Source organism: Acartia tonsa, chromosome 14, assembly GCF_053477335.1.
Source record: "Acartia tonsa isolate MP-2025a chromosome 14, ASM5347733v1, whole genome shotgun sequence".
NCBI classification, from domain to species: Eukaryota; Metazoa; Arthropoda; class Copepoda; order Calanoida; family Acartiidae; genus Acartia; species Acartia tonsa.
Genome location: NC_137273.1, coordinates 34,216,488 through 34,231,955, shown reverse-complemented (window position 1 = coordinate 34,231,955; position 15,468 = coordinate 34,216,488). Strand labels below are relative to the sequence as shown.

Sequence of the window (15,468 nt, the reverse complement as noted above, 5' to 3'; positions counted from 1 at the left end):
TTCAAAACCATTCATTTAAATCTACAGAAGGAAAAATTTTGTTTATCATCATTGAGGATGTACATTAATTTATCGTCCAATGTCTTATCTCTTAAAATCCCTGACTGGTTAACAAAAAAGTTATAGGGGGGGGGGGACGATAACTTTGAAGGAGACAGGAAGATGAGAATAGACAGAGGAAAAATCAGGGATCTAAAGGGATAACACAATGGCTGATAAATTGATGTACATCCTCAATGATGATACACAAAATTACCCCTTCTGTAGATTAAAATTTGTGGTTAGGACGTTTGGACACTAAATTTAATGAACTGACCAAACAAAATTCAATAAAATAATAGTTATTTCTCGCATCGTATTATAAACGGCTTTCCGCGGTTATAGAATGTACAATTATAAGATTAAAACTAGTTTTTTTTAGCCCCGAGGTGCCGAAGGCACCGGCTAAAAAACTGGTTTTAATCTTATGATTGTACATTTTTATATTCGTAGAAAGCTGGATATAATACGATGCTAGACATAGTTTTTTCGTATGGATGAGAACCGCTTCCTATCCACCGGATTCGAATGAATACGAGAAAAGTTATTATAAAACTTTGGGGACTTTGGGTGCAATAAAAAGCCCAATGTTTCCTCCCATCCATGGGAAAATAAGGGTTAAGCAATCAATCATAAGTTTGGTTGGAGTTAAGTACTAACAATAACAACTATTATACAAAAATATACTTCTTAGATTTAATAACTATGGATAAATAGTCTAATAATAATCTTAAAGACAATATATATTCAGTTCAGTTCAGGCGCGTCTCTCTGTTGGACTCTGTAGTCCAGAGAATACGGCCACCCTATTCCTCCATGATGTCCTGTCCTTGGCATGTTTTTCAGCTTCTCCCCATGTTAATTTTAAATTTAAGAGGTCTTTTTCAGTGCTTTGCCTCCAGGTCATTTTTGGTCGTCCCTGTTAACGTTTACCAGTGGTGGGGTTCCATCTTCAGCACTTTTTTTGAATCCTGTTATGTTCCATTCTGAGCACATGTCCTAGCCATCTTAGTCTTTTATATTTCACTTCTGCTTCAATACTATTACACTTGGTCTTGGCATACAGTTCAATGTTTGATATTTTGATTAATAGAACTAATACTAATGGAGAAACAGTTTATGTGATCATATTCTTAATAACAACTATTATACAAAAATATACTTCTTAGATATAATAACTATGGATAAATCATCAAATACTAATCTTAAATAAACTATATTTATATTAATAAAATTAAAACTAATGGAGAAACAGTTTATGTGGTAAGAATTTTAATAACAACTATCATTTAATACTTTTATTTGCGGGAACTTTTGTATGATGAAATCTTCCAATTTTTAACATTTACAAAACAGCCTGCCTTATTGCATCAAGATCCATGACAGATCTGTATAGAAAATAAATGTCTATATATGAGCTCAAGTTTTCCAAGTGATAAATGTTTAAAACTCATATTGGTCCAGTAATCTGTAATAAACTCTCATTGGCCAGAATGATAAGACCCATTATTTTACTGTATGAAGAATAAAACATTGAATAAACCTAGCCAATAGCGAGATAATTATATCGAGCCCAATTCTAGTAATAATATACTTCTTAGATATAATAACTATGGATAAATCATCAAATATTTATCTTAAATTTACCATTTATACCAGAAGATCTACGTTATGAGAAAATAGACAAACTTCTTGAAAATTAGAACGTTCAAACGTTTCAACTACTAATTTAATCTACAGAAGGGGTAATTTTTGAGTCATCATTGAAGGTGCACATCGGCCATTGTCTTATCCCTTTATATCCCTGTATATTTTCTACCTAATTAAAGTACTTGATCTAATTTTAAATGTTTTCTCCTTTTATATTTCATTCATCACAACAGCTTAACTCTTTTTGTCATATTTTTACAAAGACAATTTTCTTTTCGTTGGCTTAAAAACTTTGGGTACTTTTACTGAATTTTAATTGGTTGGTTTATTGAGTTGAGTGTTCAAATGTTTCAACTACTAATTCAATCTACAGAAAGGGTTATTTGGGAGTCATCATAGGGAATGTACATCAACGGCCATTTCTGTATTTCTGTCTAATTAAATTATCTAATTTTAAATGTTTTCTCCATAAATATTCTATACATCACAACAGCTTAACTCTTTTTGTCATATTTTTACAAGACAAGACAATTTAGGTAATTTTTTGTCATTCCAAATAATTAAGAAACAAGTATGGCAATGAAACCGAACAAACTAAAATGAACATGGACAAATAAAAAGAAAACACCCAGTTTAAATTCAATATTATTTTAGTAGTCTGAACATATATTCCGTATCCATCCCCAAATGCTTAAATATAGGATTCTTTATATGGACATACTTACATTTTAATATTTATTTGATAGGTGAGATGCTTCACTTTTTACATTGGCATCAATATTTTAAAAAAAATTTAATGGTTAAAATGAACACACTGCACTGTGGGCTACAATTGAATCAAGACAAAAGTAAGAGCCGAGCCCTGGGACCTATGTAGGGTGAAAATAGACATAAATCCTTGATGATTCCAGGTGGAGACAAAATATTTCAGCGGGGTCTTTTGGTTTTTTTTTCAATTTTAAGTTCTGAAAAAAAATTGAAAAAAATATGAAAATCTTTAATAAAAAACAAACAAAAAATAATTTTCAATATTTTTTTTCACAAAAAGATACAAACAACTTATATAAATACTATAAGCTTTAAAAAAATCACAATTTTCAAATTTAGACTTTCAATAAAAAGATTTGTAGAAAAAACCTAACAACAAATTCTAACATATTTCTGATCAACATAGCAATAAAACATCTTTTGTAAAATCTTTATCATCAAAAATAAATAGCACTTACAAAAGACTTTTTTTCATTTAAACTTATACTTTTCACATTAATTAACTTTAAAGATTGATTTTTTAAAAAGAAAGGTTGCGTGATTTTTTTATTCATAATTAATTGCCTAATTTTGAGATTCAGATAGAAAACTTTACTGCTTTATATCATGGGATACTCTACTAGCAGCGGCAACGCCTCTAGAGGCATATGAGGCCCTTAGGTTGGGGGGGAAGACGAACCCCCCCTTACAATTACAGTTTTTTTAATGAAAAAGTTAAAAACATTTATTTTTGAGAGTTAATTCTCTTGGGATAGTGATGGTACCCTTCCCCAAAATAGTAATAAACCTTACCAGGACATATAAGAAGCTACCATGTAAAGGAGAACCATATTGGTTCAGTGGTTAGTGAGATCCCTTGGTGCACAAAGACTCACATAGAACCTGTTACTTTATTATAAAGATACATATATACATAGAAACTCTACAATCAGAGTATGTCTGTTTGTTCATCCGTCTGTATAAAAATATTACAGAATATATTTATTTGGTACTAGCGGCTACGCCCCTAGAGGCCTTTAGGGGCACTTGAGAGGGGAAGAAGTGGTTGAATTCTACAACTAGATTTTTATTTTAGACTTAAAAAGAAAAAGTTATTTTTGTGTGTGAAATGGGGTCCTTTTTTAGGGGGTGATTTCTCCTAGGATGGTGGAGGTACCCTCCCAAAAAAAGTTATAAAACTTCCAAGAACCAATGAGAAGCTACATAGAAAAAAAGAACCATTGATCATTGTTAATTACTATTCAGGGATCTAAAGGGATAAGACAATGACCGCTAAATTGATTTACATTCCCAAATATGATACATGGATAACCCTTCTGTATGTTTCAGTTAATGGTTGAAACGTTGGGCACTTAATTTAATAATCCAACCAAACAAAAATCGCAACAAGTCCCCTAAGTAGTTAAGGCAACGAATAACAAATTGCTATATTAAACTATGGGGACTAGTCTAATAAACAGTCCATTGTCCCATCTCGCTCTGATTAATATATCTTTGCATCTGTATATTACACTTGCTATTTTCTTTATTTGTATTCTTTTAAACTTAACAGCTTTACTAATTATGGATGTTGTCTTTTTCCCTTGTTAAATCCAATTACCTAATTCTGGATATTCTTTGAGGTTGATAATTACAATTATATTTTATTAAATGGAAAAAGAACAATTTAATCAAAATTCAAGATAAAAATTATTTTATCACTAGCGGTTTTGCCCCTAGAGGCATCTAGGGGCCCTTGATAAGTGGGGGGAAGTTGACCCCTCCCCTACTTTCAGTTATAGTATGTAAAAGAAAAAGTTTTTTTTTAAATGTTGGGTAGGAACTCATTTTTTTCTAAACTCAAAACTTCTCAGGACCATGAAAAGCTGGAACCAAAAGGAGAACTACATCAGTTAAGCGGTTACAAAGAATCTTCGGTCCGACAGACACCCTCACACACACACACACACAAACAGACAGACACAGAAACTGTTACTTTTATATAAGGATTAATAGACACTAAACTACTCCTTAATATGTTGATCCTATCAGTCTAAAAGATAGGTCAATAAAGAAGAACTAAATTGGTCCAGCGGTTAGCAAGAACTTTAGGCACAGACAGAAAAAACACACAGACATCCTATCTTTTTTATACAGGGATATAACTTTTAAACGATAGGAAAATTTTTTTTTCCAGATGATATTTCTCTCACTGCTTTAAAGCACTATTTATGATACAAAATAGATTGATGTCTGTTTGTCCATCTTTCTGATGCTTAAGAACTAATATGCTTCTTTTTTTACTTTACTATGTAGCTTCTCATTGGTCCTTGGAAGGTTCATAACTTTTTTTGAGAAAGAGAAGAGAAATCGCCCCTTAAAAAAGGACCACAACACACAAACAAAACTTTTCCTTTTTAAGCCTAAAATAAAAATATAGTTGTAGAATTCAACCCCTTCTTTCCCTCTCAAGTGCCCCTAAATGCCTCTAAGGGCGTATCCGCTTTAGCAAAATAAATATATTCTGTATTGTTTTTATACAGACGGATGAACAAACAGACATACTCTGATTGTAGAGTTTCTGTGTATATATGTATCTTTATAATAAAGTAACAGGTTCTATGTGAGTCTTTGTGCACCAAGGGATCTCACTAACCACTGAACCAATATGGTTCTCCTTTACATGGTAGCTTCTTATATGTCCTGGTAAGGTTTATTACTATTTTGGGGAAGAGTACCACCACTATCCCAAGAGAATTAACTCTAAAAAAAAAATGTTTTTACCTTTTTCATTAAAAAAAAACTGTAATTGAAAGGGGGGTTCGACTTCCCCCCCCCAACCCAATGGCCTCATATGCCTCTAGAGGCGTAGCCGCTGCTAGTAGATTATCAATTAATATAAAGTAGTAAAGTTTTTTATCTAAATCTCAAAATTAGGCAATTAATTATGAATAAAAAAATCACGCAACCTTTCTTTTTAAAAAATTCAATCTTTAAAGTTAATTAATGTGAAAAGTATAAGTTTAAATGAAAAAAAGTCTTTAGTAAGTGCTATTTATTTTTGATGATAAAGATTTTACAAAAGATGTTTTATTGCTATGTTGATCAGAAATATGTTAGAATTTGTTGTTAGGTTTTTTCTACAAATCTTTTTATTGAAAGTCTAAATTTGAAAATTGTGATTTTTTTAAAGCTTATAGTATTTATATAAGTTGTTTGTATCTTTTTGTGAAAAAAAATATTGAAAATTATTTTTTGTTTGTTTTTTATTAAAGATTTTCATATTTTTTTCAATTTTTTTTCAGAACTTAAAATTGAAAAAAAACCAAAAGACCCCGCTGAAATATTTTGTCTCCACCTGGAATCATCAAGGATTTATGTCTATTTTCACCCTACATAGGTCCCAGGGCTCGGCACTTACTTTTGTCTTGATTCAATTGTAGCCCACAGTGACTGACTTCCTGAAGATGATTATAGAAATCCTTGCCCTCATTAATTGTACCTAACTTACACAGGAATCATTCTTAAAAAGTTTGAAAACGTTGGGACGATTCTTACAAGCAAAAACTGACAATATAAGCTATTAGTTTCTGACGTACGAACGAATAATCTTACAAATGGATGAACTCTTTTTATAGAAAAGATTTATTTTTGAAAACATGAGATATATAACTTAATATTTGTGTTTAGATGTTTAGACGTACGTACCAACAGTCATGCCTTTATTTAAAGAGTAGATCCGCTACAAATAAATGCTAGTATGTACTAAGCACAAATAGAAATAATAAGATAATTTATTTTTATTGCTGAAGAGGAAAATAACCTATTATTATTTCCAAATTATGCAAAGATCTTAAGGGTTAAGACATTTGACAAAAGAATGCAGCTTCATTCTATAGTATATTAGTACCAGCGGCTACTCCCCCTAGAAGAGCTGGGTAAAAGGGGGGAAAGCCGACTCCTATTTTCTATTTGAGTTTTGAAAAGTAAAAAGTAAAAAAAAAAATTTTTGGGAGGGGGGGGGATGGTGGATATTGGGAGGGTGAAGAAACCCTTTCCCAAAATAGTTAAAATTTCAACCTTGATCTATTAGAAGCTTCACTGTAAATATCGGTTAAACGTTTATCGATATCGTTCTCTACAGACGAAAAACCTTACTACTTTATATAATAGGATAATCTAAAAACCAAGAGTACAACAACAACAAAAGCGCGCGTAACAGTATAATATTATCAGGTCTAAACAAATATCACCTTGACTGAATGTTAGCTTCTCAGAATGAAATTTTTGCCTATCTTTACCTTTATTATATTTTAATTTTAATTTTTTGTAGGGGGACAAAGTGTCTAAAAAATCAGTAATGTGACGTCATAAAAATGAGGGATTATCCATCCTTTTTTTAAGGGTTTTCTTTCCCACTTCTCCTCTCATCTTCCTCATTTTTATGGAAGATGATTAAAGTCCTTCCACAGATTATGACGTCATACTATAGAATAGCCAATGAGAGGCCAGTATACACTGTAATTGACCAATGGTAAAATTTATGCTGGCCTCTCATTGGTTATTCTGTCGTATGACGTCATAATCCGTGGAGTGACTTTAATCATATTTATTTTTATTACGTCACATGGCTGATTTTTGAGACACTTTGTCCCCCTACTCATTTTTTCCAGCTTGTAGGTGTCAGACAATATTTTTTAAAGTTCTATTGGGTTTTCATATCTGTAGCCGAAAGTACAGTAATCCTTTTCCTTAAAAAATGAATAAGTATAGCTAACAACATGTTTATTTCAATTCTATTTTGATTCAATAAATTGTTAACAATTAGATGCTGACCATCCTGGCTTCAAAGATGTACAATACAGGTCAAATTATTTCCAGTACCGCTTCGAAACCGATTAATATCCGGTGGATTATAACCGGATCTCAGCCATACTGAAAAATTATGTATAGCATCGAATTAAATCCAGTTTACTACGAATATAAAAACGTACAATGATAAGAAGAAAACCAGTTTTTAGCCCGTGCCCACGGCATCTCGGGGCTAAAAAACTGGTTCATCTTATAGTTGTACAATTTTATATCGGCGGATAACTGTCTATAATACGATGCGATAATTAAATAACTATTATTACAAGCAAAGCTTTATGCTTTCCCTCAAAGCAAATAGCGACCACGTAAACCCCGATCTCATTTTTATTTTCAATTAGGATTGAAAATATTCTTTCTTTGTGCATAACCGTCCCTTAGGGCCTATATCTGCGGTGATACAACCCATCGGGGCTACCCTTTACCTAATATAACGTAACCAAATAATACATACAAAATTATTTTAGAATTTATTTTTAAAACCGCCCAAAGATTTTATACAATTATTGTTTGTTTGTAACAGAAATCTCAAAATCTTGATTTATGGCATTTTAGATTAGTTACATCGTCTTAACATTTAAGCCATCGAATAAGATAAAGTTTTAGGTATAGTCCCTTTCATTGCAACGCTTCTTAAGGGGTGTTTCGTCGTATTTTTACAATAGCTTTTGATAGGTTATTTTGGGTTAGGTTAAGTTTAGTCAGTTGATTGGTTAGCTGATTGCCCCGCAGAGGCTAGAAATAGTGGAAAAGCTACTGTGTAAATACAACGAATCGCCCCTTAAGAGGCGTTACCACGAAAGGGAATAGTTTATTTAGTATATTTTACTGTCTAAAAATGCATAAATAATACTTATATTGGTCAATACTATTGGTAAAGTCATAAATTATGTTAGCCAGCTAAAAGAATTATTTTATTAGAGTAAACGAAAATCGGGTGCAATATCTAGGTTAGTCCATTTGTCCAATGTCCCCGCCCTTCCTGCTTAAATAGAAATTAAATACATCAAACACCATTTTTAAGTCAAATTGTTTATAATTACTGCTTTAGGAAAAGACGAACTTTCTTTGGAGATCTGGCTATGATCTATAGGCACGGGCATCCCATTCCTAGGGTTAAGGTAATCTTTACTTTAATTAAAGTAACAGGATGTCTGTCTGTGTGACTGTTTGTAGCAAAGGATATTGCTAATCGTTGAACCGATATGGTTCTCCTTTACAATGACGCTTCTCATAAGTACATTCAAGTAACAGAATGTCTATCTGTGTGCCTGTTGAACCGATATGGTTCTCCTTTACAATGAAGCATCTCATAAATACATTCAAGTAAAAGGATGCCTGTCTGTGTGCCTGTTTGTAGCAAAGCATATCACTAGCCGTTGAACCGATATGGTTCTCCTATACAATAAAGCTTCTCGTAAGTACATTCAAGTAACAGGATGACTGTCTGTGTGCCTGTTTGTAGCAATGGGTATCACTAGTCGTTGAACCGATATGGTTCTCCTTTACAATGAAGCTTCTCATAAATACATTCAAGTAACAGAATGTCTGTCTGTGTGCCTGTTGAACCGATATGGTTCACCTTTACAATAAAGCTTCTCATAAGTACATTCAAGTAACAGAATGTCTATCTGTGTGTCTGTTTGCAGCAATGGATATCACAAGCCGTTGAACCGATATGGTTCTCCATTACAAAGAAGCTTCTCGTAAGTACATTCAAGTAACAGGATGACTGTCTGTGTGCCTGTTTGTAGCAAAGGATATTGCTAACCGTTGAACCGATATGGTTCTCCTATACAATGAAGCTTCTCATAAATACATTCAAGTAACAGAATGTCTGTCTGTGTGCCTGTTGGTAGCAAAGGTTATTGCTAACCGTTGAACTGATATGGTTCTCCTTCACAATAAAGCTTCTCGTAAGTACATTCAAGTAACAGAATGTCTGTCTGTGTGCCTGTTAGTAGCAAAGGATATCACTAGCCGTTGAACCGATATGGTTCTCCTTTACAATAAAGCTTCTCATAAATACATTTAAGTAACAGAATGTCTGTCTGTGTGCCTGTTGAACCGATATGGTTCTCCTTTACAATGAAGCTTCTTATAAGTACATTCAAGTAACAGAATGTCTGTCTGTGTGCCTGTTTGTAGCAAAGGATATTGCTAGTCGTTGAACCGTTATGGTTCTCCTATACAAAGAAGCTTCTCATAAATACATTCAAGTAAAAGGATGCCTGTCTGTGTGCCTGTTTGTAGCAAAGCATATCACTAATCCCTTAACCGATAGGGTTCTCCTTCACAATAAAACTTTATTAATAAATGTTTATTTTGGGAGAGGTTTCCTCCATCATCCTAAAAACGTATCGTCCAAAGAAAAAACCTTTTTTTTCCTTTTCCAATTTAAAGTGGAGGGTTAATCACCCCTCCCCCTCCCTCCAAAAAAATATATAAAAAGAAGGTTATAAACTAAAATACAGTTGTGGGAAAACATAAATAATATTTGGTAAATAAAATGTTAAAATATCAATATATTAAGCTCATACGAAATCTGAAAGTACAGGTTACAGCTATTTTTTCTAATTCTAAACAGATACAAAATTGTAGCAAACTTACTTTCTTCTTGAAAAAAAAATATTGATTCTCAGCTATAGACAGAAACAATTCATCTAAAACTAAAAAAAGGGTTGTATTTGTATATTTGTCTGTCTATCATTTTTGTATATCTTACCCAATTATCACATATTTTTGCTGTACACTTACATATATCTGAAAAGTTATATATCGCACCGTGCTCTAGACATCTTTTCGCGTAGAGTAAAACGAAGTCCTTGGCTAACAAAAGGGTTATGATTTTATGATTTTTATTGTATTATTGTAGAAAAAATTGTCTGAAATACGATATGATATATTTTTTTCCGTATGTCTTCAGATTGAAGCAGCTTATAAAAAAATGACGTCATACAATACAAATGAGCAATGATAGGCCAGTATACATCGAAATTGACCAATGGTAAAATGTACCAGCTTATAATGCCTAATAAAAAAAAGTCATACAAAACAAATGACTAATGATAGGCCAGTATACATCGAAATTGACCAATGGTAAACTGTAGCAGCTTAGAGTGCCTAATAAAAAGACGTCATGAAATACATTTTACCAATGATTGGCCAGTATACATTGTAATTGACCAATAGTATAATTTATAATGGCCTATCATTGGTCATTTGTATTGTATGATGTCATTTTTATTAGACACTGTAAGCTGCTTCCTTTAGATCCGACTCTAATTCAGTGGATATTAATCGGTATCAAAAATAATATCCAGATATGGGGTTTGTGTGTCAATAACGAAAGGACAGTACGTTTTTTTTCATCATTTTTTTCCATATAAACTAATATTGTTTTCTTTGTATTTAAACAAGGATGACAACATCCTTAAAAGCGAAGCACTGAAACGGTAGGACAAACGGACATTAACACTTGTATAGTATTAGAACTTAATTATCATAATATAAATTTATAAGAGTCAAAGCAAAATTGTAAGTAAATTTGTTGAAAAACTGCTTGATACAGGATAATTTTTATGGACATACATACATTTTATACTTTGTTGTCACAGGAATCAATATACCAAAAATCAGATCAATCCGATGATTAGATCACATAAAAATTTGTTGTTAAAAAAGTAAAAAAATCAACATGTTTAAAATGGACGTACGGTCATTTTGGTAATGATTATAGAGTTGCTACGCTTTCTACATCGTACCTAACTACTAAAGGAATCACCATACAAAATTTGAAATCGATAGGACAATTTTAACATGCCAAAATTAACGGAAAAAGCTATCCGTTACGGACGTACGGACGGACCGACCCTAATTATAGAAAAGCTTCGCTTTTAATAAACTGTTCCTTGTGTGATTATTTGATTGTAAAAGAAGTATACTATCAATTGTAGCTGCCATTCAATACTACACCAGTGCATCATTACAGATACCAAGTACACAGAAAATGTACACAGAAAGTTTTAAAAGTACACAACTCTCAAAATACAAGGGATTTTAAGGGAATAAATTGATTGCATCCCCAATGATGACAAATAAAATTGCAGCTTCTGTAGATTAAACTAATTTGCTGAAAGGTTGGAACCTACCAATCAAAATTTAAAAAATGTACCCAAAGTTTTTAAGCAAACACAAAAGTTTTTGTAGTTCTAAAACTTTGGGTACCAGTATAATATACAGTCCAATGTCCCATCCCTCCCTTTAAATCATTGCTTTTCTAAGTTGAATTGATATTTGGTTTTTAAATAACTCTTTGTTTTGTACATTTTGGCAAAACAAACTTTAAAAAACCCGCTCTTGTAGCGTAACACGCTCTTCTTTGCTGGCTAGGTGTGTGGTTCGAATCTCGGCCCAACACCACGATATAAATAAAAATGTTAAAATGGTTCCTACTGCTGCTATGTCGACAAAGTAGTTAGTGTATGGGGAATCTCATGGTCCAAAACAGCACAAGTTATTTCCATGTATCGTTATGACTTACCGACAAAAGTCGTACAATCAAAGGGTTGAATGTTTGTAGATTTACCAAAATTAGACCTCCTTTTATCCATCCAGAATTAAATCCCTTTAGAAAAAGAGAGATCCTAAATGTACAAAATATAAAGTGTACAAACTTGGACCATGAATTAGCCTATGATCAACACACAAGTGCATCTACACAATGCTTCAAAGCCCCAGGCTTTTTGTTTCACTTGTTTGTGCAGCTTTTCTTTAACTTACTTTATTCTATTGTACCAGCTACACCAAGGGATAAGATATTGGCAGATTAATTGATTTAAATCTCCGATGATGACAAACAAAATTATATGAAAAGTTTTGACACGCCAATTTCTAACCAACGGATGAAATAACATGGTTATTTAACTTTGGGTACTAGTATAATTTACCGTTCAATGTATCCTCCCTCACAACTGTCCTCCAACTCTTTGATTGCACGACGTTTTTTTTGGGAAATCTTAATTGTTCATGGTATTGGGTTATGCCTGTTTATTGGCCAAGGTATTAATATTCTCTTACAAGCCATGATACTCGAATCCGATATATCCCCGATAGCTGATTTTTAGCCATATTGAACATAATTGTATTTGTTTCAAATGGTTTGGACGATTCTATCATTGTTTCTCGTTCACTTTCATGTACTATATTGTTACTTGACAAAAACATTGTTGGCATCTAGTGAAGTCATGAATCTTAAAGGATAAGACAATGGATGGTAAATTGATTTACATTCCGAATCATGATATACAAAATTACCCCTTCCACTGATTACAATTATTGTTTGAAAAGTTTGAACACTGCTCTGAACCATCCAATTAAAATTGAGAAAAAGATATCATATTTAAAACATTAAAACTTTTGGTACTAGAGTAAATTACAATTCAATGTCCCCTCCCTCCATGAGAGAAGTACAATATATGTTTGAGTGTACATGTACTTTGACCACATAGAAGTACAATCATAACATATGTTTATTGTCGGATTTAAAAGAATTTAATAGTTATTTCTCGCATCGTATTATAAACAGCATTCCGCGGATATAGAATGTAAAATTATAAGATTAAAACTTTTTTATAGCCCCGAGGTGCCGAAGGCACTGGCTAAAAAAACTTAAAATTGTACATTTCTATATTCGTAGAAAGCTGGATATAATACGATGATGGACATAATTTTTATGTATGGATGAGAACCGGTTCCTATCCACCGGATTCGAATGAATACGAGTAACCTCACCCCCTAAAAAGTCATTAACCTTGCCCGGACCTAATTGTAGGTTTACTTTACAGGAAAACCATATCGGTGTCCAGTGGATGATGAGAACATTTACAACAAATACACACATATAATGATATAATGATGATTTATTTAATAATGTAGAAGTAAGCTTTTAAAGGCAAGTGTCCTTTTAGAGTATAAGTTTTATAGAAAAGTACTACAAGGTGAATTTTATAAACCGAACCAAGTTTCGCCAACAGAGTTTCATAGAATGCATCAAACCTTGATGAAAATTATATTTACTAGGGATCCGTCATTTTATTTTAAATAATTATATTGCAATGGAGCTGCTTTGCGGATTTTCATATGTATTCGTAATCCTCTTATGTAAAGTAGTAAGGTTTTTTGTTGTCTGTAGCTTGAGATTACGAAAACCACTGATTTGAGTTTGTTAAGAATCTTCACATAGGTCCTAGATAATAGGGGCACAGCCGCTATTTAAACATAATGTCTATTGGAGTGGCTTACCAGGGCTTTAATATAGAAACTCTCGAAAAGGAAGTAGAAAGGAAACATTAAATTGTAAATTACACTGGTATCCCAAAATTTTAAAACAACGTTATCTTGTTTGTTGGATCATTGTTTACCATTTGGGATGTACATCAATATATCGACCATTGTCTTATCCCTTAAGACCCCTGCACTCTAAGTATATTGTTTCTGTTTTTTTTTTCTGAGTAGTTTTAGTATAGGAAATGCATTTTAACAGTTCTTTTTGTTCACAAGTTAGACTGGTCCCATATTCTAATATTCTAAAGCAACATGTTGTCTGTCTACGTATCTTAGCGAAGGATCTTGCTAACCGCTAAACTGAAATGGTTCCCTTTTCTTTACAGTGAAGCTTCTTTTTAGCCCGAGGAAGGTTTGTACTATTTGAGGGGGATCGTCCCTAGACAAAAAGATCCTAATTAAAAAAAGATTTTTCGGCCAGGGCTCGCCAAATTTTTTTTTGTTAGGGATTTTTATTTTTTGGGGGGGAATTTACCCCCCCCCCATTGTTGGGGGGGGGGGGCAAATACCCCCTCCTAAATGGTTGGGGGTGCCTACGAATAGGGGTAAATTTTAAATGTGGGGGGGGGTAAACACCCCTTTACCCCCCCCCCCCTTGGACGTCCTTGCATTAGAGAGATCTACATTTTACAATTTTAAAAATTAGCTTGATTGTCTAAACCTGAACCAAATATGCCTGTACATTTTATTTTTAAAAAGTTCAAAGCATCCAAACGGGTTAAAATTTGAGGCATGGCCGCGGCTGACACTCAGCTGCTGAGCCTTGATTTTGGCAACACTACGAATTGAATGAGAGAACCAGTCTAATAATGCATCCGCGATGATTAGGAAAAAGTGGCCTCAGTTATTCAGAGGAGCAGGGAACAACATAGAACAAACAATAATGATTAATTCAGTTTTCTATCTCTAATAGCAGCTGAGTAAATTTAGAATTACATTTTTGAGCTTTCACCTACAAAGTACCTTGTTGAGAACTAATAACTACTCCCCCCCCTTTTTTTAGTAATAAATTTATTACGAGGGGAGTAAGGGGTTTACATAGTTTTTTGCATTATTATAGGTTAGGTTATATATATTAGGGGGTTGGTAGATTCAGTGCTCATGAGGTCCTTTGAGGGATACCCCTATAGTCCTTATTTTATACCAGTTCCTGTCTTTGAACATTTTCCTCCTTGGCCATGCAATTCTTAGATTATTCAAGTATAGATTCTTATCATAATAAACTTGTCCATAGAGTAATACAGTATAAGAGGCGACCTGAGCCATTCTTGGCAATTTTTATTTGAATACAAGAAATTCTTTAATAGTTATAGGGGGTTAAAAAAAGAGTTCCAAAATAAACATTAAAACTTTTGTACAAACTTTCTTAATTTTATTCAGTTCATTCTTATGTAGGGGCAAAAATATTGAAATATTAACCAGAGAATCTACTTATCTCCACATGGCACAACAGATTGACCCATAGCCATCATGGAGAGTTTTTGTGGTTTCCCTCAAAGTGCCTAGAAAGCACAGAAACTTCCTCCCACTATTTTAAGATAAATTCTTATTATAAAATTTATTTGTCTGTACCGAAGGATCTCGCTAATCAGGTTCTCCTTAACAGGGTAACTTCTCATAGGTTTAAGGAAGGTTTATAACAATTTTTGGGGAGGGTACCACCTTCCAGCCAAGAGAAAATGTCCCTAGAATAAAACCAAAAAAATCTAAAATAAAAAAAGGGGTTTTTGGATTCAACTCCTCCTTTTTCAAGTGCCCCTAGAGACCTCTGTACATCTTGAGGCGTAGCCGCTAGTTAATAATAATGGGTTAGTTATT

At 33.0% G+C, this 15,468-nt stretch overlaps 2 protein-coding genes across 3 annotated transcripts in view; one reads left to right on the top strand and one right to left on the bottom strand.

The window, feature by feature from the left end:
- LOC145306504 (uncharacterized) overlaps positions 1 to 15,468 on the bottom strand; it is a 354,771-nt gene that overhangs the window by 68,636 nt on the left and 270,667 nt on the right. The gene's annotated exons all lie outside the window — the stretch shown is intronic.
- Positions 7,268 to 15,468, top strand: part of LOC145305823 (tryptophan 5-hydroxylase 1-like) — a 47,868-nt gene continuing 39,667 nt past the window's right edge. Inside the window, exons 1-2 of the mRNA XM_080147646.1 lie at positions 7,268 to 7,301; positions 8,357 to 8,426. Coding sequence (XP_080003772.1) covers positions 8,388 to 8,426 — 39 coding nt within the window. The 5' untranslated portion in view covers positions 7,268 to 7,301; positions 8,357 to 8,387. The remainder of the gene's footprint in view (positions 7,302 to 8,356; positions 8,427 to 15,468) is intronic.